Source organism: Trachymyrmex cornetzi, unplaced genomic scaffold (assembly GCF_001594075.2).
Source record: "Trachymyrmex cornetzi isolate Tcor2-1 unplaced genomic scaffold, Tcor1.1 scaffold156, whole genome shotgun sequence".
NCBI lineage: Eukaryota > Metazoa > Arthropoda > Insecta > Hymenoptera > Formicidae > Trachymyrmex > Trachymyrmex cornetzi.
In genome coordinates, this window is record NW_017296157.1 from 2,384,412 (window position 1) to 2,409,845 (window position 25,434).

The 25,434-nt window shown below is 38.0% G+C and overlaps 1 protein-coding gene across 1 annotated transcript in view; it reads right to left on the reverse strand.

Annotated features, from left to right (window-relative positions):
• The window catches only part of LOC108758430 (roundabout homolog 2), a 124,226-nt gene that overhangs the window by 75,524 nt on the left and 23,268 nt on the right, over nucleotides 1-25,434 (reverse strand). The window contains exon 2 of the mRNA XM_018503411.1: nucleotides 15,300-15,608. Within this exon, the coding sequence (XP_018358913.1) occupies nucleotides 15,300-15,608 (309 nt within the window). The remainder of the gene's footprint in view (nucleotides 1-15,299; nucleotides 15,609-25,434) is intronic.

Here is a 25,434-nt window from a genome sequence, read left to right on the forward strand (position 1 = left end):
TAACTATATGTATAGTTCTATCAACAAATAGCAGGCAATAGAATATGAATAGGTAATTATAGTTACCATAAGGATGGTTGCAATTACTGTAAATTATAGTAATTTTAGTCATTTTTATGGTAATAATAACTGTAATTACAGTTATTTCGGTTGCCAACTACACTACTTATATTTGTTGATAGAACTATACAGTTATTATCATTAATACTATAATAATCTAATAATCATAATTATAGTAGCATATAATTATAGTTACAAATACCAAAAAATTTCTTTCAGTGTCGAGTTAATTTTTTTATTTAACTGCATTGTTTTAATTAAAATAAAAATAGTTATGTGGCTCCAGGAATAAATCAAATATCAGTAATTTAGTTATAAGATCCTTCACGAGTGCATAAATAATTGTAAGGTGATAAAAGATATAATTCACAAACAATTGGAATGAACTTACCAACGAAGTTAACTATGCAAACGTTTCGACTCTGGGTTTGAATTCTCTTCAATGTGGAAGTCAAGTATAAACTGACTTTGTACTTGATTTCCACGTTAAAAAGGATTCAAATTCACAATCGAAATGTCTGCAGAGTTAACTTTGTTGGCAAATACATTCCAATTGTTCCTGAATTACATCTTATCGCCTTATAAATATATCATTTACCTATTGTTTTAGTCAAGTTATATTGAGAATAGTGGCGATCTATAGAAGTTATTAAAGATGACAAGTTTAATTTGACATTACAAATTTAATAATAATACCAAATTCGATATTTTAAGGTTGCTGAGACCGGAAACTTTTTTGGACGGTGATCTTTTGGAAAGTGTTTCAATTTTACAGATTATTCTTATTTAGTGTAATTCGTCACTCTCCTTGACAGTAATGGAATACAAACGGAAATAGCATCGCAAAAAAGAAAAGAGAATAAATATTAATATTTACTTTAGAAATTTAAATTAATCCAACCGTTTCGATAAGAAGGTTAATGCAATTTCTTATCATTTTCCATTTATGCAGCTATCATTTACAAGACGATTTATCTGGCGCCGAGTCGAGCGCGCGGCTGGAAGGAGAAATTAAATATTCGTGACGCGCGCGAGAAAGCGCATGCATCAAAACCAAGATAAAGCCGAAGAGACACGATGTAAGCGATTAATCAACCAAGGGACTTGTGAGACCCCTAATCGAGGTCCGACGCCCACGACGACGTCAATTTCTTTCGTAACCGCCGAAAGAAAAAATCTACAATATATCACTGATTACCTGCGAGGTCTCGGGTAAGCGATAGACAGAATAGAATAGCTGTTTCGTTACATAACCCGAAGATTTGATGTAACAGAAAAACGGCGCCACGAACCCGGTTCTCTCCCTGGCAATGGTAAACGAAAGGATACGCGGGTTGGGCGAGCTCGTTGAGTCAAGCCGACTCGAACCCAACCCGACTCGATTCGGTTCGAATCGGTCGCCCGATTCGATTCGGTGCGGCTTTGGAGTCGAGAAACTCGGGATCCGGCTACGACGATACAGCTGGCTGGCTGTATTAAATAAGTCGGGTACGACATGGAAAGGAGAGTGAACGTGAAAGAGAGAGACAGGAAGATAGAGAGAGAGAGAGAGAAAGAGAGAGACGTGGTTACCTCGTTAGAGGTATCCAAGTCTCGCGCGGAAGTTCGGGCTATCGCGTTACTACCCTCCGCAGCGTTCACGTTTGTTTTGAGCTTTCGCAAGCCCCGCTTCGGGCAATAGAATGAAATTCTCCCCGCGGGCGGCTCTCACGCCAAACTTAATTTACCCACAGCCACCATTTTGTTGCGTCGTTCCCGCGAGGGTATCAGCGACGAAGAAAGAGAGATAAAGGGAAGTCCTTTGTGTAGTCTTTTCTCTTGACTTTCATTCTTTAACGAAACGATAATCCGAAAAAAAAAAACAGTTTTTTCTCAAGTGCTGATCGTATGTCGGTTTATTTTGAGCTTACTTTAGAAGATAATATATTACGCGGGCGATCGCTTCGAGAGATAGACTGCATGATGTAAGAGGAAATTGGCACAGGATGAAGGAGATGTTCGTGCATGTGCCAATTTTTTCCGCTCCTCTACGGAGTTCTCTCTGTACCATACGGAATTTCTCTCCCCGGAGCCAAGGAATTACTCAACTAGATTGAGGGATTTGTACGTCGGAAAATATGGAATCAATTAATTATCACTTCTCGCCCACCCGCGTTGGGGGCTCTCGCGGATTAACTAAATAGATTTAAGGAATCCTAAGATTAGAGATACGAAACTGATTGATAATCATCCCTCGTAGCATATTTCGACTTTCATGAAAAAAAAAAAATAATAATAATACGCTACGTGTGTATATTAATAATATTGGCAGTAATACAATAGCGATAATATCAATATAGTTTTGTTTAGACTGTAAACACCAATTAATTCAAAACGTAGTTATTTAAATGAACAAATTAATGGTTAAAAAGAAAAGTGACAGGAGTTGGCGTGGTAAACATGTGCAAACTGAAATATATAAAATACTTTTTAATTATAATTGATATATTCACCACGTCAACTTCCAACGCTCTCCTTTTGATCTATTAATTTGTTTGTTAAAGTTCCTCTATTATTATGTTTATTATTATATGTAGTTATTTATTCAGTAATTCCGGGCAAGACTTTATATTAATTATTGTTGATTGCAGAAAGAAGCGTTTTAAATATTGCAGTTAAATTTGCGTCAGAATCCGCTGCAAATTATAAAGCTTGCTTCAACGAGTCTCGAGATATTCCGCAAGCTACCGTCATTATACATCTGCAGAGATGGGAACCGTTACGTTCTGTAATAAGGATTTGGCAATGACGTAGTAATTTTTTATGACGGTAACGACAACGAACTAAAAACTAAGATTAGGAAAATTATTTTTGTAAAGTAACTTGTCACCATTCCGCGTTATTTATTAAGAAAACAATTAATTATTTGTAACATGTCGACTCGTTACAACTGATTTATTTTTTCCAATAAACAGCACGTGATGGTAATAAGTACTTCTCAAAAATGACTTTTTCCCAACCTTAGCTTTTCTAGTTATCGTTACCGTCATAAAAAATTCCAACGTCATTATCCAATTGTTATTACAAAAGGTAACGATGAAAAAACGGCGTCGTTTACTTTCTATCCTCGTACATTTATATTTAACCAGAACAATGGTAGTTGGAGCGTTGGAGGATCGCGCGCGAGAACGATCACGCGGTGACCAGATGACAAGGGGAGTAGACAGAAGAGGCAGAAGGGAGGTGAAGGGAGGTAATCCAGGGTTCGGATGAAAACGAAAGGAAGAGTGAATCGTCAATCGGATCGGATTCCGCGATTCGCCGGTCGACGATTGCGAGTATCGGCGGATCAGCTGGAGAGAGATAAAGAGAGGAATGCAAAAGGGATAGAGACGGCGACAAAACTCGCTCTCGCCATGCCGAGAGTCGTTGCACGGCTCTCGACGAGCGGAATATCAGCGAGAGAGCGATGGATTAAAAGCTGCAAGAGATCCCCACCTTCGCTAGGCTTGTCCAGGGCATAGGTAAATCGAAGGAGAGAGAGAGAGAGAGAGAGAGAGAGAGTGAACAAACGTGCTACGTCGCGCGGCACAGCGTCGCGACGCCCCGTGCCGCTCCGCTCCGCTCGGCTCCGCGCGTCGGCTAATCGATACATGCGCCCGCGCCACGCGAGAGACTAGCGAGCGAGCGAGCGAGCGAGCGAGCGCGTGAAAGAGGGTCAGAGCGAGGCAAGGGTGTCTAGGTGTTATTTTATCCCGGGTGGTAGAGAAAGAGCGAGACCAAGGGATGAAAGAGAAAACCCGGTGGAAGCTCGGGTGGAGAAGGGAAGAGGCAGGGGAGCCGAGGGAACTAACGCCCCGGCAGTGCGTGTGCGCCTAATTGACAAATTCCGCTTGGAAATTTTTGCCGCGCCATACGCGCCTAATAGATGCGCACAACACCGAGGAATCGTGGACGAAAGTTTTATCACGAGGGACGAAAACGATAATGATGATGATGCCGACGATGACGCCGATGGTGATAAGGACGATGACGACAATCTGTAGAACCTTCCTCTTTTCCTTGGTATAATCGCGATATCGCGCGAAATTGCATCGCGCTGCATCTGATTTATCTAGCTAACGAGCGCTGCTGTTCGTTTCTTTTCGTTATCGTAGATCTCTCTCTCTCTCTCTCTCTCTCGCATTCTCTCTCTTCTCTTCCTCGTTGTCGTTTGTGCAAAACGTTTGCCGGTATATCGGTATAAAGCAGTTTATTAACCCGCGTGACGCTTGTGAGGTAACTGCGCAGAGCTCTCGTGGATCATAAGAAGGGAGAAATTTGTATAGTCATCGAGCGCGAGTTTTGCCAACGTGCAAAACCCAAGCGAAACCGCGAACCGGGTCGCATCTGGTTTAATCGATTTAACTGGAAAATATATTTCTACAATATATCAAATATATAAATCATTCGCCGTACTTTAAATTGCGCGCTCCACTTGCTTTATAAATTATATTAAACTTATATTCAGCTACGTTTGCGGACTAAAATATCTCAGTTAGTCAGGATGCATATAAATCTTTAAAAGTTTACGATTTATAAATATATGAATGTGAATTCCGGTGATTTTCTCATGCATCTTGATATAACTGCTATTTGTGATATTTAAAGAAAATATTATATTAAAAACTAAAATACAAACTTTAAATTTTAATGACATTTAAATCCAAATGCGTGATGTACATTTTACATCCAATCTGTACTTTTAAATATCAAAGAAGCGACAGAAACTCAATTCCTTGAGTTAAATAACATTTTGTTGTTTTTCATTCTCGTAATTAATCAATAATAATTCAAAATGTAAATCAACACATTTCTGTGGTTAATTTCAAAATAAACGGCATTAATGTATGCACTTAATAAGTAATGAATTTTACTTTTTGAGCTAAACATACTGAAGTTAAATTGTTTCACTCCATTGTTTAGTTAAGTAAACGTTATACTAAGTAGGAATGGCGACCTATAAAATGATAAAAAAATATGTTTTTAAATTAAATTGTTTAACTCCATTGTTTCAGTTAAATTAACATTATATTGAATAAAAGAAATGCCGATCTACAAAAATGATTAAAAATAACTCAAATTATATAGGTATAATTTAACATTATGAATTTAACAACGCACTAGAAAGAGAGAGAGAGAGAGAGAAATTGTATAAAGAATTTTATATTTATATAATTGGCGCCAAGTTAAAATCCCATAAAAATTGTGTTATTTTAACCCAATTAAAATATATTTGCAAATTCCTATTCAAGAATAAATCTATTTTGACTCAAGTGATAATATCTTTTTGTTTTAACTTTTAACTCAAGATTAGGGATGTCGTGTGGCTTCGTGTGAGAGTGACTCATAACCGGCAGGTCGCAAGTTCAAATCCTGTATATATGGAAAAATTTCGTAATCCATCCCGACTTAGCGAGAATCGCAGAGAAACTTTTTAGATCTAAGTGGCTCTGACTAGGTTCAGACATACAAGGATTGATATGGTCTTACCCATCTCCCCATTACTTCCACCATTAACCCAAGATTAAAAAATATTTAACTTGACACTGCTTAGGCTGTGTTTTAAAATTCACTGCCAGTGCTAAAAATTTGTAGATATATAGGTACATCTTACGTCCAACGTACCTTAGAAATATCAATCTCAATTAACTTTATAAGATTATTAAACTGCCCTATTTTTAGAGTTGAATAACAGAAATACTCGGAAATGCAATTATGCGCGATTCGAAATTGAATAAAACCAATTAGATAAAACCAATTAGATGCGAATCGGTATAAAATCGACGTTCGCTTAATCCAATGGCTCGTGGTATTAAATAAATCCGTATAATCCGGTGTTTCCGAATGAATTGGACAACTAAATTGTAGACAGGTGGTAGTTCGTAAAACGCATAATAAAATGTGGTAAATAATTACCATCGCCGTGCCGGTCATTGTTAATGTTAAACAACTCGGCGCCAGCCGCGGTAATTCCGGATGCGCACGCGAAATTCGCGGTGGAACGACGTTTGCGAACAACAATGTTCGAAATTCCCGACAGGAACTGGGCGTTATCGCCGCCTGTTTATACAGTTGTCGGGCAAACATCACGGAATCTTTACCCCAGTCCCGTCGCGCGGAAAGTAGTTGAGAAAAGTTCCGCGCGCCAGAGAGATGCAGCTAGGGTGACGATGCAGTGGAGTGCAACGTGCCCCATGAGTCACGTCCGAGATTCGCCAAATTTATCAACATCGATCGGAGCGTTCGTTAACTTATGTCCCGGCTTTTTCATGCTAATGCAATCATGAACGTGACACTCCGAATAAGTATACAGTTGGAAATTTTGTGTTAAATTTTACAAGAAAAAATAAAGGCTCTGGAGAATGTAAATCATATACGTATAATTAAAAATGCCAATCAAAAACTAAAAAGTCACGATTAAATTTAATATATATTTCATCACATACTAAACGGTTTACTCAAATTTTTGTGTTGATTTAATATTAGAAGAATATATTAAAAAGTTGTATAAATATTATGTGAAAAATTAATGCAAAAACGGAACACTATAAGACAATTAGTAAGCAATCATACTTCTTCGTTAAGATAACATTTATAATAAGTTAAATTAACATACTTAATTCATTTATCTTAGAATTTATATTTTAAAAAAACATGATCTTTATGTTATTTGGTTTTAATTATAAATTGTGTTTAATACTAAGGAATGTTGAATATTAATTTGGTCATATATGTTAAATCAACACTCGAATATACTAAAAATTCGACACATAATTTTAACAAGAACTTGAATAGAGTACTTTCGTATCCAACGCAAATACAAAATGTTTTCTACTGGTGTAAGATAAATGAGTTGTACTTTTTAAAGAGGGGAAATGTACTCGCAAGAGAGAAGACGTACACTTGTGATGCCTTCAAGTGCATCGTGTGCACGCTCGGTATTACGACGTCACGATAAACTGTGAAACACGACGAAGGCGAGAGGAGAGAGACAGGGAGCCAGAGAATTATCATAAAATTTCCCGCAAGTGAACGCAAAGGGACGAAATCACGCGACGCGATATTATAGATTCTTCCGCCGCGCCGTGAATGTCGCGTCAGGAAAATCGCGCCATTGTTCGGCACGGTGCAGCGTCATCGGAGAGAGACGCTCGGCATTCATTGCCAAAATTTTGTCGCGCACGGGAGATGAGGTCGGAGAAAATACGGCAGGAAGAAGGAATCTTCCGGCACACGGAAGGAAAAAGAGCAAGATTTATGTTTGCATTTTTGTTCTAAAAACACACGTGTAATAATTATTCTTTTAATATACTACACACATTTACATGCGTATAACAATCACGACGATTATTCGTATATCTTTCAGCGGCTATTTATCATAGAAGATTGGTAGCAAAGATAAATAGAAGTTAACCACTACCCCGGCAGTTAATCGCTGCTGGCCCTTTCGAGAGAATAATTTTCGATTTGAACGTCGGTTAACAAAGAGCAGTAACGGCGGCAGTTTGCCTCCCAAAGGAAACTACAGCCACGGTAAAACTTGTCAAACCGGCGAGCGGGCGGCACGTGTTGTAAAGAGCGCAAGGTTATAACCATTTAATAGCCCGGCCAATAATGAGGGTTGTCCGGGTACGTAGTTCGTAGTAATATGGACCGGAGTGAAGAAAAAGTGTAGAAACGGGGCGCGAGTGGAGCCGTGAAAGAGCCTGGCTTTTGAACGTTGAAGGGAGAGAGAGAGAGAGAGGTCGCGGGACGGGAGTGACGACTAGGGGGTGAGCCAGGGAGAGGGGGGAGGGGAGGGGCGGACAGATGTATGCACCACGTGGCGCGGTACGTGTCGGAGGCATAGAAAATGGGGTGCAGCTCGAATAGTCCATTCGTTAGATCATATAGTAAGCTCTCTCCTCGCATTTGTTCCCGCTATACCTTCATCCCGTTTCCTCCTCCTTGGTATGCATGCACGCATGCATGCAACGCGAAGGGATCGAAGGGGAGATCCGGTCGAGGTAAGTGAAAACCGATAGAGTTTCTAACGTGACGTATAATTATTCGTGAAACGGATTTTAAAGGCTCGCGGGCACATCGCATCCGCGTATCGCAAACGGGGGAGCGCTCGTGGTCAATTGAGATGCAGACGTACTTTTCGGTACAGCGGTATATAATTATAATATGTAATTACAGTATCGATATGTGTCAATATTAATGAATAAATCATTTACACGGTATGTCAATTAATGACATCTTGATATTAATAAATATCATATTTAATGTATTTCATAATAATTTCAAGTTGAATAAACGATCGATGATTGGTCGAAATAAAATTGAATAAATAGAAATAAAATTTTCAGAAAAAGAAACAAACATTATTTCGTAAAATAAAGAATTAAACTCGATAAAGCTTTCACAGTTTTGCTCTTTCCTTTTTTTTTTATTATTTGCCGCCCCTTCTCCAATTTCCCTTCACATTCCCATTCCCAATTGGTTTTACCGTCTCTGCATCAAATCAATTACCGTCAGACCTATAATTGCCTGTCACCGCCTTCGTCTACGATTTCTTACAAAGAGAACTCGTGTTCCTCACTATGGTCTTTTTCGTGACATCGGTTAAACTTCGCTTAGCTGTAAGTGTACCTATTAACCTGTAATATATCCCGCATTTTAATGAGAGACTCCGTGTAAAACATGTCAGATTATAATACTAACTTTTCAGACGTATTTTCTGAAATATATTCCTGTGCAAAAAGCACTACAAAGAAGGTACCTTTACAGAATGGGAAAGCCACTATATAGTGACGCTGTCATATTTTAAGACAAGATATATAATGAAAAATAATAAATTATAACAAATCTTATTCAAGAAAGAGTTAGATTTAAAAAATAGACCCTCGTTAAAGGTTAGACTTTGTAATCCTCGAGCGCCTTAAGTTATTCAATCCATTAAAAAAAAATGATTTAAATTCTTTTAAAATTAAATTTTGTTCTAAAAAGTGAAAGAATGTGTGTGGCAGCATTTTCAATCTTTAAGAATAAAATTTCACTCTCTTGAGTAGGATTCCACTCCAAAAAAAAAATGTAGAGAATAACAACAGCATTATTTTAATTGAAAATCTTGTTAATTCAATAACAGTTTAATAAAACAAATAAAATTTGATCAAAACAAGAGCGTATTTGTTGTCGTTAGTTTCATAGTGTTATCAACAAAATTATTTTCAATTAAAATAACACTGTTGACGTAACATCATTTTTTTTCAGTGTACAAAACTTTGAAAATGTAGAATTAATTAATTTTTATCGGCGAGAGTAAGTTCCGTTGTAGAAGCTATGTGTTAAATCTCTCGGATAGACTGACTGTTATCGCACAAAGACGTGTGAAACCAAGTGTGACATCAAGGCCATGTGAGAAAGTGTCGAATGGGACAGAAGTTTCAACAGTACCATTCATTATCCCCCTCGAGCTAATAATTTTTTCCATTTTATTGGCAGGACAAATACACATTCAACGTTGTCGCACGGCTCTGAAAAATTATTATCTCAATAGTCCAATGAATAATCAGCCGGCGGCGACGCGTCGCGCAGTTTTTAACAATCATCCGTCCGCTTGTCTCTGCCCGGATATACATTGGACTGACGAAGTGACGCTCCACTAAAAACGTATCTGTCTCAGTGACAGTCCCGATATCGTCGTCGCGAGACGAGCCAGAAGAGACAGGAGGCACGTTAGCCTTAATGAAGATTAAATAGCAGCGACATTATACCTATTACCACCTATTTACTCCAATTTATCTTCATTTTCTCCCGTTTATTCTTTGGCGCTCTCGACTCCACCGCCATCCTCGGGCCCGCCGTCGCCGTCGTCGTGAGGTGCGATAACGTCGCGTTAAAATAAACAATCCCCCTGATAACGTTTAAAAGGGAGTAAGTACTCATCCGTTGCCATGCTAATCTGTCAAAATTCAGTCGTATCTCAGGGAGGGACGGTTCAATTTCGGTCGTGAGATTTTGGCACGAGCTTCGGCTGCTTCGTTACTTCAGATATAGATATCGCAAAGTTGGGGGAACATCAAACTTGAGACCTGTACTTGAAAGAAAGAAATAGCAAAGTTGGCTTTTACGTCCTCTTTATATATCTTTCTTCTTTCGTATATAAACCATTTGGGGAAACGAAAGAGCAAAACTTCAATTCAAATTGAAACATTTTCCGCGTATATAATGCATATACATATATACACATCTTTGTAAAGTACAAACTCTGTTTTATATGTTTTTCATCCGCAACATGTCCTAACTTGGATAATTATGCCGCTGGAGCTTGCGATTCGCCGAGTTTTGCTTAATTTCAAAACCGGACTCTTTGCTTCCGCTCTCATTTCTCTTTATTTCCGCCTTAGCTTTACCGACGCGAACTTCAACCAAAGCTAATTATAAATTTATAAGATGTGCCGAGAGAGCATTTCTTTATATTCCCGTTAGGGAAGACGACATCTCGAGCACGGAGCTATCTTGCGCGATGTCAACGTTGCGCTTGATGCGCAGCGTCCTGTCGCCAGAGATAATCTAGCTACTAGTCAACGAGGATCATCCTCTATCGTTTTAAAAATATATCTAGGTCATCCGCACGTCGCATCGTGTATCTCTCGGATACACGAAAATGACTCCGCGCGCAACAGCTTTATACTAAAAAGTGTATCAAGGGACTCTTAATAATTCTCTAACGAGAAATAAATCACTGTCAGCGTGATAAATAACGTTACGTGTAATTAAGAAAAAAAAAAGCGAGTCAATGTGTAAGCATATTTTACGGCGATAAATTGTTCATCGATGTTGAACCTGGACAAACTACGCGTATCAACAGAAGATATTAGAAGGTTTTAAGGTGACGGGTTTATTTATCAAGAATGTAAAAGCAAGTTATCATTATGTAATAACTGGACAGGATTTTTAATACAGATATTTACGTATGCAGACATGTACGAAATATGCAAATTTGCACAAATATGCATAAATAAATATGCATTTTTAGAAAACTTTTCCAATAAGACAATTTCTATTTTGATATCACTTTCCAATCTGTTTTCTAAAAAAAATATGAAATTTCCTAAGAATCCGATGTCCGGTAATAACGTTTGCGCTTGGGATATTTGGGGGATAGAGGTTGAACAAAGTTACCTAACATACATTATTAACCGGTATCTATGCAAATTTGGAGAAAGTGTGACGATTACGTCATCTGCATATACTTATACGTTATAAGACACAATAAGAAATCGATATACATACACTCGTGTTACGACTGCTATAATGGCCTACTAGATATGCGTAAATATTATAATCTCTTAAGCCTTATAAATGTTTCTTAGAACATTCCTAAGTGGAATGTTCTGAATGAGCGAAGACGAAAAAAAGAACCGGTCTGGAATACACTAACAGGTTCCCAGAAAAGAGCTCCACGTCCGTGTTGCTCCACGCGAAAAAAAAAATGGGCGTAGCGGCGCCCATGGTCGAGAGAGCCTTATGGGTGAGCGTGGTACATGACTATTGTGCGTAAGCTCCCATTATAACGCGGTAAGCTATGCATTATACGGCGATAGCCCGGATCGAGAAGCCGTGTCAGCCTGTCTCCGCGGCGTGCCGGGTCGCGTTCCGTATAGAGAAAAGGGGGCTCTCGGATGGCGATCTCCGGGGCCTATTTATATTATGCTGGAAGTCGGAGAGAGTGCGAGTCGAGACAGAGATAGAGAGAGAGAGAGAGAGAGAGAGAGAGAGAGAGAGGGGAAAGAGAAAAAGGCGCGAGGCGCACGGAAAAAGAAAAAGGAGCGAATCTAGTTACCGAGAAAGGCGAGGCTCGCGACGCTTAAAACTGCGATGGAGAAGAACGCGACAAAGCACGAGAGATCCTCGTGTCTCTCTTCGCACCTCTTCGCTTTTTTTTTCCAAAAGAACTGGGGACTCGAATATCTTCCATGCTATAATTCTATGATACGAGAAGCTTGGTCTTCTCATTATACGATGTTGAATTAATATCCCATTCATTGAATCGATTCTCCCTTTGTATGTATTATAAAATAAAGCAAATATATCCTTACTCTTTTATGAAATTAATTTCATTTCATGAATAATAATCAAACTGATTATTTTACGCAATTGCCTATTACTAATTTATCATCAATAATTAAAAAAAATAAAACCAAAATGTCTCTCTCCCAAGCTATAATTCTGTAAATGTGAGAAACTTGGTTCTCTCATTATATAATGTTAAATTAATTTTCCATTCATTGAATTGATTCTCTTTGTGTTTTATAAAATAAAGTAAATCCTTACTCTTTTACGAAATTAATTTCATTTCATAAATAATATAACCGCTCTGGTTATTTTACACACAATTGCCTATTACTAATTCATTACTAATAATTAAAAGCGACGTTTAATTTATATACGATAATAAATAATAATTGTCACAAGAGATTTAAGATTCAATATATTCATGTATATTGCATTAATATAATAGAAAACGGGGACTGATCCGCAGAGAGATTTAGCTTCCTCGAGTGTGCACAAAGGTCGCTTTGCTCCCATCCCCGATGCGTTTACGGCATCCGAATAATTATGGCACAGATGCCTTGACAGAAATTTTATTGCGACGCAATATCAATATCCTAGAGATTCCGGGGCTCCACGAGCTAGAACAGCCGCACGTTCCGGTCCGTTCTCTGCTAAGCACTCCCCATTACGGTTGCATATTTAACGTGCGCTGTCGCATAAATGCACGTTACGGATAGCTGCGCGTATTACAATAAGCAATTAACGAGCGATATCGTGTTCTATAAATTACGAAGCTCGGATGCATCGGCGTAACCGATGCTCGCGTACGCGAAACGCGAAACGCGAAACGCGCGCTGGGTGCATCCGTGATACGTGAGTGCACATTGCACGCGCGTGTGCATGTGCAGGGTACACAGAGTACACAGTACACACGACGCTTATATATGTACGAACTCGAAATAACGAGCCCACGGAAAAGGGAATAACATGGAAGTGGCGTGCGCGATCCGCTCTCGCATTATCGGCATTCTCCATTATCGTCCTTAATCTTCCGTAATGCGATCCGAATGCGCACATACGCGATTGCTTTTTTCCTCCTCGCGCGATAGTCATATACGTTTTCGATCGTTTTTTTTTTCTTCCTCCGCGTGAAAATACACGATTGCACCGACCGCGGAATAAAAATGGAAGCGATTCAATCGCGACGGGAACGTTCGGATATTCAATAACCTGACATTCAATATCGTGACGCTGTGGAGAGTCGGCCGAGTTACACAGATGTTTCCCCAGCATATTCGGCCGATTTCAGAAATGCTACATTGACTCCAGGTCACTAATTCAATTTGTATGGAATCTTTTCTGGAGATCATAATCGGGGATTAGCCTGAGTGAGGCGACAGGGATGCTGCGTAAAAGGAGGGGGGGATCTCCGACTCGATGCGTTATTATACGTATACACACGCACACACACACGGACAGGCCAAGTGCATTCTTCGCCAGTATAACAGGCGTCGGTCGGTGTCGCATCGTCAGACTCGTAGGTAGTAAAGGCGAGGTGAGGCGAGCGAATGGGTCGTTACCAACCAGCCAGCAAGCAAGCAAGCAAGCAAGCAAGCAAGCAAGCAGGCGGACGGACAGACGGGGCATATACCACGGACGGGCAGAGGCGAGGGTGCGTCGCCCGGGATATCGATCGCCTCTAAACAAACATGGCTCGTTTTAGTCGAAGGAGTCGACTTCTATCCCGTATAAATCACGGTTATTCCTTCCTGCGCCCCGTACATACGGGGTGTCCGTTTTCGTTCGTGTGACACAGACACCGTCCCGCATCGTCGCCGCCGCCACCGCCGCCGCTGTCGTCGCCGTCGCCGTCGCCGCCGTACGTTCACTTTGCCTTGTAACCGAGCGAGTGAGCGAAGAGGTGAGAGAAGTCGTTCCAAGGCACTCGAGGCTCTTGCGAACTCGCGAGCGGAGGAAGTGCTATAAGGGAGACGTCGGAGTCACGGATGCAACACCATTTTTGCCGTCAGGGGAAGGAGCTTATTCGTTCCCTTGTTAACAAGCCGAGAATAGATTGAAATGCACCGTGCGGAATTTGGCCGATAAACGTATTATGAAAGCGTTTGCTTCCCGTTTGTAGTTCCGCGTGTAATTGTTTAATTAGAACGTAAACGAGAAAGTAAATTACTTCTCTGCAATTTACGGTATATTCGAGGAAGTAGTCATTGGATATTTTGCCTTTCTGTTAAGCTCGATGTGTTGTATAATATAAAATAAAATTAATCTCTATTATTTAAATATATTTCGTAAAGAGTGGAAGAGAAATGTGTGTTATGGGATTATCGTAGAGAGAGAGAGAGAGAGAGAGAGACTATGACAAATGGTACTTTTAGATAAGCAAATGCACCGCGTAAAATTATGAAGTCGTATATAAAATTTAGAATTTTATCGTCGAGTATAAAATTACTTTTATTGATGTCCGCGCGTGCTCTTTTTTTTACACATGAATTGTATTTACGCTTCGGCGATTTGTTAACTCAACCGATTTATCAACTAGCAATCCCTTGAACTGTAAACTGACATTGAAAAATTACTGGCGCTTGATCTTCGCGATAATGTACAAAGAGCGTATTACAACTGAGTGATTACAACGTTTTGTTTTACATGCCCGTGAACGGTGTAAAGTTTCTTTAGCAAGTGCGAAAAGATGTATTTCGCCGATTACGATTTCCATAGAAAAGACCCGAAGTATCTTATCGGCTTGGCGTTGGCTACAAGATTACGCTAATCGACACCTGCGCGGGAGCAAATAATTATAGAACCGGCGGGGACAACGTTTATTGTTAGTCGTATCGCAACAATGGCTAATCCATACTGCGCCGGTTCACGCGAGAGTTGTTGACCGGCGCGGTGGTCGATGCTGTCCGAGAGAGAGAGAGAGAGAGAGAGAGAGCTTTCATTCTGGCTTAGCCTGTCGCTCTTCGCGAAATCGTCGGTTTGATCGACACGGACGGAGTCGGGCAGCCGTGGAATTCCTTGAGGCGAAAAGCCCGTTTCACGGGGATTCGTTCCGAGTTTAACGAGTGGTCGCCCTCGCAATGTGTCTGATACGCTACCCGGTATAATCCGGACGTAAAAAGGAGACGACGAAAAGAAGATGGTCGGAGCTCTCTTACCTGCGACTGTGAGAGTGGCGTTCCTACTCGGGACGGATCCAGCTTTATTCCGCGCGACGCACCAATATACACCACCATCCTGCTCCTTCTTGCCGTGCATCACCCGCAGAAAGAACAGGGATCCCGTAGGCAGCAGGACCCGATGTGACTTGGCGTCCCCCGGCGACGTCTGCACGAGCTCACCGTCCTTGTACCACTCTATCACCGGTTCGGGCTTACCCTCCGCCTTGCAGTTCAACGTCACCGGCTCATTTTTCGCGACTATTATGTCGGACGGGTGCTCGGTTATCCGTGGACATTTCAGCTGTCCTGAAAGCAAAAAAAGGAAATGAAGACTCTTTAGCGGATCTCTCGACGTGCGGTGTGTCGTGTCGTCTTGGCAATCTAATTAGTTCACCCCTTCAACCCAGAAGGTTGGAGATATTTTCGCCACGACGCGCCGCATTGCATTCTTTCACGTTGAATTATTTCGTCTTAAATAAAAATCAATGTAGCAGAGGCGGAAGTTACGTCCAATTAATTGGTTGCCTCGCAACATTTCCATAACAACTATCGCATTTAGATGAAAAACCTTATTAGAATGCTTCTGCTGAATTGAAGCATTTCGTTATTAGTTTAAAATGGATTTCATCTTCCTGTACTTAAATTTTTAGATGCTTTAACAAAACCGATCGTTCTTGTAGCAGACGTTCTTTTCGATGTTATCTTGTGGATGACCTTTTCAAATTTTAAAACACACTTCAGAAGCCGTTGGTATTCTTTAGAGCTATTATTAATACGTACAAAAAATATCATTGTATTATTAAGAAAAGTGATTACTCAATTTATTTTTCCCTTTTAAGTGATTATTTTTAACAAAAAATATTTTCTCGATAATCATCGTAAAGTATACTTGTTACAAATTTTATAAAAACTCATTATTGTGTACTCAAAGTAAAAATTTTCTTCTGAAGAATGTTAAACGAATTTATTTTAATTTAATAATCTTGTATAAAGTATTAAATTCACTCGGAATATATTTTGAATAAATTTGATGCTTGTAATGAACTTATGATAGATTTGTGGATAAATCAACTCTTTTTAAATACTTGAAATAAGTAATTATCGCTTACGTACAATATGTATTTTTCTGTGTATATACGAATGCTTCTACCGAATTAAAGCATTTAGCTTAGTTGCAAAGTTCCATTAAGTTTATTTTTTATTCACGAAATCCAAAAAAATGGATTTCGTAGATAAAAAATAAACTACCAAATATTAAATATTAAAATTTATTTCAATAACGCTGATACATTATAAAAATAATATATTGAAAGAATAAATTTAATGGAAACAAAAATTACATCCAATTAATTTTGCAATATCTCGACTATCGCATTTATCCGAAAAATCTTATTCAATAATGCTGCTTCTGCCGAATTAAAGCATTCTGTTCAAAGTAGACTTTGTTTTAATAATAAAGGTATAAATTAAGATCTGTTTACGAAGATATTCATCATTAAGTTATGTTAATCGATATTTGTTGAGAAGGTTTACATAAATTTCCCGTTATTTCTCGCGTCTGATGTGTATCCTCACACCCTCTTGAGACACTACGTATAACACTGAGATCATATAAATTTATTGGCATCTTGCCAATATTAATCTTTCGAAGAGGCTGCCGTCGTGCCAATATTAATATCACGAAGCCGCTGTTTACGTACTGATGCGATCGAACGCTTTTCTTCGCCGCGCGAACGCCATGAATTTTCTTCTTGTTTCGCCGTCGTTGACTATCCTATCTCTCTACTTTCTCAATTTTGTATGGAGCGCCACTGCGCGAAGGTGCACCGTGATCTCGTTAATTTTCAAACACCTGGTCGTAAACCAGCTCAGAAACGAAAATTAAATCCGGCTTCAGCCTGCCTTATTTTTAAGCACCATCTCGTAAAATTTTCAGTGCTTAATGCACGTTGTGGATCGCGCAACACAGGGAAAAGAATTATGCAAAGTTTGTATTTATGTAGTAAAAACTATGTTAATGTTGGCTGTAATTTGTGCCAACGTGATGGCATTAAATTCATGTAAACTCGATTCGACATGTTTACGAGTTACCGCAATTAGCGGCAATATAGAATTACATTACTAGGAATTAATGCAAATAATGCTGGACGTTCTGCGACGCATATGGAGATCGCGTTTCTAGCATTAATTAATTTTAATTCAATTATTCTCGTTTTTATGCGTGAACGAAGAGAGTGATTTATTGATGAATGCGATACAACATGTGTTTTCATCAGCGCGGTGTAAACAAATCATAAACCGATTTACCGTGACACACTGTACGCTGCTTTCCGACTCGGCTAATATTACGTAGCATCTCGCTGTGACGCTTTATAAATAACAAACGTACGAATTTACAATAACTTATAAATAATCTCGACAGTGACGTAAAAACGGAAAAGAGAAAGAAAGAGAATTATTTTCAATTATATTTATTATATCTTGCATTATATTAAATTATATTAATTGATTTATTATTATTAAATTATTAGCGAGCTTTTATATGTATTAATTTTACATTTTTCTGCCTTTATATGTAATTTTCGATGTTTTATAATATTGAAATCCCTTTTAAAAGCTGTTTCAGATATGTTTTTTACATTACTGTCAAATATTAAAGGATTTAAATCAATATTCTAAATTAAATAACATTTTGTTATTTGTAATTTACATGTGTGGTGTCAAAATGTATTATCTTAATACAAAACATGTGGTTAAAAACATAATCACATCTCTGCGGTTGAATTGCTTAGATTCAAAATAAACAGCGATATTAACACTGCGGGAACAACACACTTGGGTATAGCATACACAACCCAATTCGCTTATAATAGCTTTCATAAAAAATAAACATATCGTAAACAACTCTTTTTAATCAAAACTCCAAACATTAAGGAACGACGGTACCAATCAAATGTTTTTAATTTTTATTAATAAAAAAAGTCGGATATCATCGAAAAGGCGTTTAAGAATTAATGCACTTGATAAACAATAAATCAAATTTGAGTCAAACATTTTTTAAGTTAAATTGTTTAACTCTGTTGTTTTAGTTCAATTAACGATACATACAGTGAGAGCAAAAAGTATTCGTACAAGGAAATTTTTTATAAAAACAGTCTTATTTGTAGAAAATAAACATTATTAATTAACAATTTTATACAATGAATACATTCTGTTCTAATATATACAAATGAGCTTCGCATATATTTCTGATATTATAAACTAAATTTCTCTCGACTGTACGAGTACTTTTTGAGCATCCAAACAGTGCAATTTTTAATTTTCACTTATTTTTCAGATGATATATTTTTTATAATTAATACACATCTTTTTGGTATATATAATTTTAAGAAACATACAGTCTATTTCATACTTTATAAATAAATTGTTAATTACCCAGCAAGAAATGATCATCAATTAAACGCCGAATCGACGTCAAATTGATGTTGAAATCATCGTATCGATATCGATTCGCCATCAGTTCGATGATTCATTTCTCGCTGGATAATAATTTTTTTTTTAAATAAAGTTTTTTAAAAAATATTTTCTCTGTACGAATACTTTTCGTACTCACTGTAGAAGCAATGGCGAATTATAGGGATGATTAAAAATAACTCAATTTAGGTATAATTTGACATTATACGAATTTAACGATGCAAGGTACACTGTTGCATTTATAATATCAAATTATACCTAATTTGAATTATTTTTATAATCATTTCTAGATCCTATTCAATATGCTGTTGTATAATTAAAACAATGGAGTCGAATAAAAAAAAAATGTATTAAATTTTACTCGAATTCAGTTTATTATTTACTAAATTCGTACTTTAATATAGATGTTATTTATTTTCAAACTAACCATAAAAGTGAATCAATTTATAATATTTTGACATATAAAAGTTAAAAATAACAAAATGTTATTTAACGCAAATAATTGAGTTACCATCGCTCCTTTGACATCTAACAGTGTACATGGATAAAAAGAATAATAGATTGCTGCATAAATTAACTTATAAAATAAATTAAAGATTTTTTACTGCCCGTGATATCATCGCAGCGTTAGTAAAAAGCGCAGCGATAGTGTTTCGACAGAGAGACTCGATGTCACGAGACTGCACAACCACACGCCGGCCGCCGTGCTGTCCAACGGATAGGATAATTCCACGGCAGTTTTTCGCCGTTCGCTTTAACAGCTACCAGAGATCGTCGCGTACAGTCGTGCATCTAGCGCGCCTTTGACGCACGCACATGCACGCGCCACGTGAACGTGTGTGACTCGTGTGTGTACGGCACCCAGCGCGAAAGTCATACGTGTATATGTGCGGCGCGGGTGTCCTATTTAGATAACTGAATTATGGATGAATTATTGGCCGCCGGTGTATACGTAGTGCAGGTATATAATTTGATAATATCGCCGCCTCTGGCGTCCTATCTCCATGCCACGAGATTTCGGCTCGCCGTGGTGTATGTCGCTCGCCGAACGTCCATATGCATTATGCGTGCGCGCTCGTTCGCATACGTGCATATAGTACGTACTACGTGAGCGGCGCGACGCTGCATTGTCGCGTCGCCTCGCCTCGCCTCGCCTCGCCTCGCCTCGCGTCCCGTCGCCTAGCCTAGCCTCGCGTCGGTGTGAGTGGAGCAACGAGCAGGCAGGTATTAGTCATCGATAGTGGCTCGGATTACCTGTGGTTACACGCATTATTAGATAGGTGCACCGTGCTGCTGTCTAGTCGGCAGGCATTCCTCCGTGAAGTGCCTGCTCGCGTACACGTGTATTAAAAGGCGAAACCGATAATCGGATGACTTTTACGTAGAGAAAATCGATATTTGCGGTATCAGAGCTGAAAAAGGAACTCTTTTTCGAGATTTTTTTTCGGAGAAAACAAGTATGATATTCTGATCGGTGTGATAATGAATGTGGATAAGGTAATTTAAATAAGTAAAGAAGTTAAATAAGTAAAGCCTAGATTTTAGTGCCTAATGATATTTTTATATAAATAAAAAAAATCTTTTACGTAAGTACGCGCCGATTACTAAATTAATCTAAAATGATTATTGATTGAATTTGAAACGTAATCGCAAATTGAAGCTGAAATAATACATAAAAGATAATTGATATTCTATGATTTATAACAGGTAATTTTTTATTTGATCAATAATTTTACACGTAGCAATGTAATTAAAAATGTAAATATAAAATTTAATAATTAATAAATTACTTTTGTAATTATTTATCTTTTAATTATTGTGGTTTTAATTTAACATTATTAATTTAAATTACGAATAGAGATGAAAAAAACACTTAAATCTTATTAATATAGATAATTATGAAGCGGGAGAATTCCAAAGAGAATCTCCAATGTAAAATAATTGAAATTGACTCTTCGCTTTTTTCGTAAATGCCGCACTATTAGCAGATCCGATTATTTTCACAAGCGCAAAAAAGCACAGGTGTAATCTTCCCAGTCACTAATGTGAGTAAGGAGGAGGGCACAAGAGAAGCAGAAAAGTGACGAAGCAAATTACACGGGTGCACCTATTTATTAGCCGGTTATAAAGGCCATGGACGTTTTCTTTTTTTTTTTTTTTCAGCAATATAGCCTCGCTCGTGTAAGAAATTGAGATCCAGTCGAAATCAGAAAGCGTACGGCGCGGCAGATGATAAAAAAAGAAGGCTCGATAACACAAGAGTGCACAAGAGCTCGCTTAACTTCGGCAGAACAAAAAGAGCTACTACACACGATATCCAACTATTTGTATCTTCACATCGAAAAGTTCTGTTATATACAATTCATGTGTTTCAATCTTTTATAAAATCGAATTTAGAATTTTCTTATTAACTTAGAAAATAGATATTTGACGCAAGAATATCGTACATGGAAAGAACGATATTGCTGAAATATCTAAAAATTTAATGAGTTGCAGATCTGAAAATAATTTTATTTGGATTATTAAAATAATTATGTAGAATATTTAAACATGACGAGCACTGCTGCAAAAAATTTTTTTACTCTTGCAATCAGCTTGAACGTCCTACATAATTATTTTAATAGTCCAACAAAATCATTTTCAGATCGAACTAAATTTTTAGATTACTTCTTTAATTCAATGAGTTTTTTGTAGTATTTTAAAAAGTTATTCTTGATGGTTAATAAAGCTTATTAGCATCGTTACTAAATTGGCGATCAATATAATTTGTGACGTGATTTCCAGTTTCAGTTTATGATTGCGTTTCAAGTCTTGATAAATCAAATCGGTGCGCAGTTTATAGAACTGAAAAATGTATTTGCAAATTTGCATACGTACGTTATCAAGCACCAAAATTAGCTTTAATCAAAAATAGAATTCTTTATTTGATAGATTTTTAGATATTTTAGCGAGACCGTTTTTTTTTTGTTTTTTTCGTGTGCGATTTATTTTCAATCCGGTAGCGAATTTAAACGTATAACTTCGATGATTAGACAGCGATTGACCTTTAAAATTTAAATCGTCAAAAGAGTTAAATTGCTCCCTACGTAAGTCTCGGTAATTTGTTCGGCCTCCGTTTGCTATATGAGCCCCTTAAGCGACATACGAGGAGGTTCGTACTGTTTGCAACTCATTATCATACTAGTTTCCACTTTTGCTATCACTAGAGCACACCGTGTGTGGAGTAACGCCGTAGAAGGCCAACCAACCAGGCGTCATATTCGCTTGTCATTCGCCTCGTTGCCATTGTGTATTCACTTAGCTTTCCCGTGCGCAAGGTTAATGCAAACAGAGTTTCAACCTTTCGGTCTTTGTTTAAACAGACGCGAATAAATTATTCATGTTCAAACGGGAAACGATCCTGATTTAAAAAAAAATCTTTCATTCGTTAACTATACTGACGAAAATTAAACCGACTGTCTAATAATTTCTCGCCGTAATAAGAGATGTCAAAATTCAGAAAAATTAAAAATATATTTCACGTCGATAATGATTATTCTTCAGATATTTATACTGTTTGTTACACACCACGTACGTGTCATTTAATTATAATTTTATTTATGTGGTTTGAAGACTTACGGACGTCGCGTCCCGCATACCAAAATGTTTCGGCACGGATCTCTAGTTTATTGTAACTTCCCTAAGTCCGTAAAATTTAAACGAGGACCCGAATGTGCTCGGGATGTCGATGCTGTTCTTAACATCGGTTAGACATCCGGCGGGGCAACGTTGGGTGCACGATGGTTAATCCTTTGTTTGAATTATTCAGAGGTGCTTGTTGTACGTAGTGGTAACATGCGCCGAGCATTTTCCGAAAAGAAACGGATACGCGCTTTATATGCAAACGAAACAAACTACGTTCACGTAGCTGCCGTCCGCAGGAAAGTAACCCGGGAACGGAACAGCGTTCGTAACGACGCGCTTCTCACACCCGGAGGAACAAAGCTGTGGTTAACGAATGACTTACGTTACATTGATTTTTCGAATTTTTCCGGATTTCCTTCGATTCCGGATCTCGAAATTGCGCGATACCCCAACACTCTCGTGTAACACCGCCGGTTCCACCATAATCGGATTTCTGTCGCTGCTCGTGCAGAATCGTTCGATATCTATAAATCAGCATAGCGCTAGGTTACGCCAACGGCGGAGATTTATATTGGTCACGTATGCGTGTATATATATATGTCGCGTTTATCAATAAATTGCATCTGTGATACTTCTCGAATCGTTAAAATAAGTGGAATTTATTTGCGCGCCGAGAAATACCGTCTTGCAATTTGCGAAAGAGCACGTCGTTAAAATTTCAACTCGATATTATTGAGATATTGCTTTTAATAAAATACTGGAATCGTTGTTCATTTATGAGTTCCATATAAATATTAGATGGATTGAGATCGTGAGCCGTAACGGCAAAATTTGTCTCGATCCGCGTGACTGCGTCAATAATTTATGCATCGATGACCGAGTTTAACGGCGTTAATCGATTATTCGCTCGGTACAGGGTCATTGTACAAGATACATATGTACTGTAAGCACTTCAGAGTCTTCGAAAGAAAGAGAAAATAATAATTAACTAAGATATAAGAAAAAGAAATCTGAAGGAATATATTAATGAAGATTTAATTTTACGTACATCATCCAAAAATGTAATAGATATTGACTGAAACTATCTTTTTCATATTCTTAGTATTTAATTACAAGTTAGATAATTAAAGAAAAAGTTAGACAATCTCTGATATTTATACTTTTTCAAATGTATAAAATAATAAAGATTTAATATGCATCATCCACAAATTTAATAGAAATTTAATGAAACTGTCACTTTTATATTCTTGATGTTTTTAGAAATAACAAGTTTAATAATTAAAGAAAAAGCTACACAAACTTTACTATTTACTTTTTCAAATGTATAAAATAATAATAACTTAATTTTAAATGTATAAAATAAAGATTTAAAATATATGCATCATTCAAAAATATTTAACAGAGATTGAATCAAACTATCATCTCTTTCATATTCTTGATATTTTTGAAAATCGCGAGTTAGATAATTAAAGAAAAAAAACAGCACGATTTCTCGCTACTATATCTACTTTTTTTTTTCAAATGCACAAAATAATAATAAAATCTTATTTTTAAATGTATAAAATGATAAAGACTTAACATACATCATTCAAACACGTAGAAAATAGACATTGAACAAAATTATCTTTTGATATTTAGAAGTCACAAGTACGTAATTGAAGGAAAAGCAACATCTCTCGCTTACTATCTATATATAATAAAATTGTATCCTGTTATTTAGTGTGAAACAGGTATCAAATTTAATGCGATTACGGAGCTCTGTGAAAGTTAAAGCGATTGAAACGAAGAATTAAACACAAATTTCTAGTTCAGAGGTCCCCTGCACACGTGCAATAACAATGTTGGCGACTTGGAAAACTCACCACGTGGATGTAACACGCGCGTTGTTCATTTCCTCCTCTATTTCCGATGGCGCCATTTAAATCGCAACTGCCCTAACTAACTGGAAATCGAAGTCCCCTGCACCGCATTCCCGTTCTCAAGGGGTATGTCGACAGAATGCTCGCGCGTGCGCGCGTGTGCCATCCGTGATCCGTATGCGTGTTTATGAAAGAGGGAGAGAAAGAGAGAATTGAGAGACGGAGGGAAAGCGCGCCGAGATCCGAGACCCGCCGTTCGCCACGGAGTTTGATTTGTCCCGAACAAGCCCGCGCGCAAGAGGAAGAGTCCTATCTATTGGCATTAATATATACGAGAAATTGCTCGAGAGAGCCGACGAAAATCGATGGGCGCCATTAAACCTAACAAAGAACTGCTTGGCGTTCGTGCGCGCCCAATTGCATAAGCGCGGAATAATGCAGTTTTACACAATGGAAACATGAAATGAAATTTGCAATTATAAACGGATCCATCGTTTATACCCTCATTTCGCGTCGCCGTATTGTACCATCCATCATTTACATTCGCGTACGAGACATCGACTGTGATACGTAGACATAGAACTCGTATTGCGTTCGCGTCGCGAAAAAAAAAGGAAAAAAAAAACATTTAGCTTTGATTTTATTAAACGTTCCGAATTCGCAAAACCAACAATTCTCATCAATTCCGAGTTAAAACGAAATACGTTACCGCCCGGAGGCAGAATGTGTGGAGGGGAGGAGGAGATCGAACAAAGCCTCTTCGATTTTGATTAATTTTTCGGTATTTTGCTAGAATATAGCGTTTATATATATATATTTTTTTTTTCCGGAATATTCAAAATTATCAACGTGATAAAATGGTAAAATATCAAATGCAAATATATTGAGAATTCTCGCGCAACTCGGATAATAATGTCACGGAAATTACACCCAGGGAAATGTAATTTATTAGCCTCTTTTTGCAGCGGCTGCCGCAAAAACTCGCCGATCACGTTATACGTATATCGGAATACTCGGAATTTCGCGCCGCTTTTTTTGTCCCGCCACGCGAGATTACAAAATCGACTCTCTTTCACCAATCGCGAATTTTAATTCCGACGCTCGCCGCCCACCCGCTGAAAACTTTGTTTTCCACCCCTTTTCTGCACGCTCTTCTTCTCCGCCCGCGGCGCGTA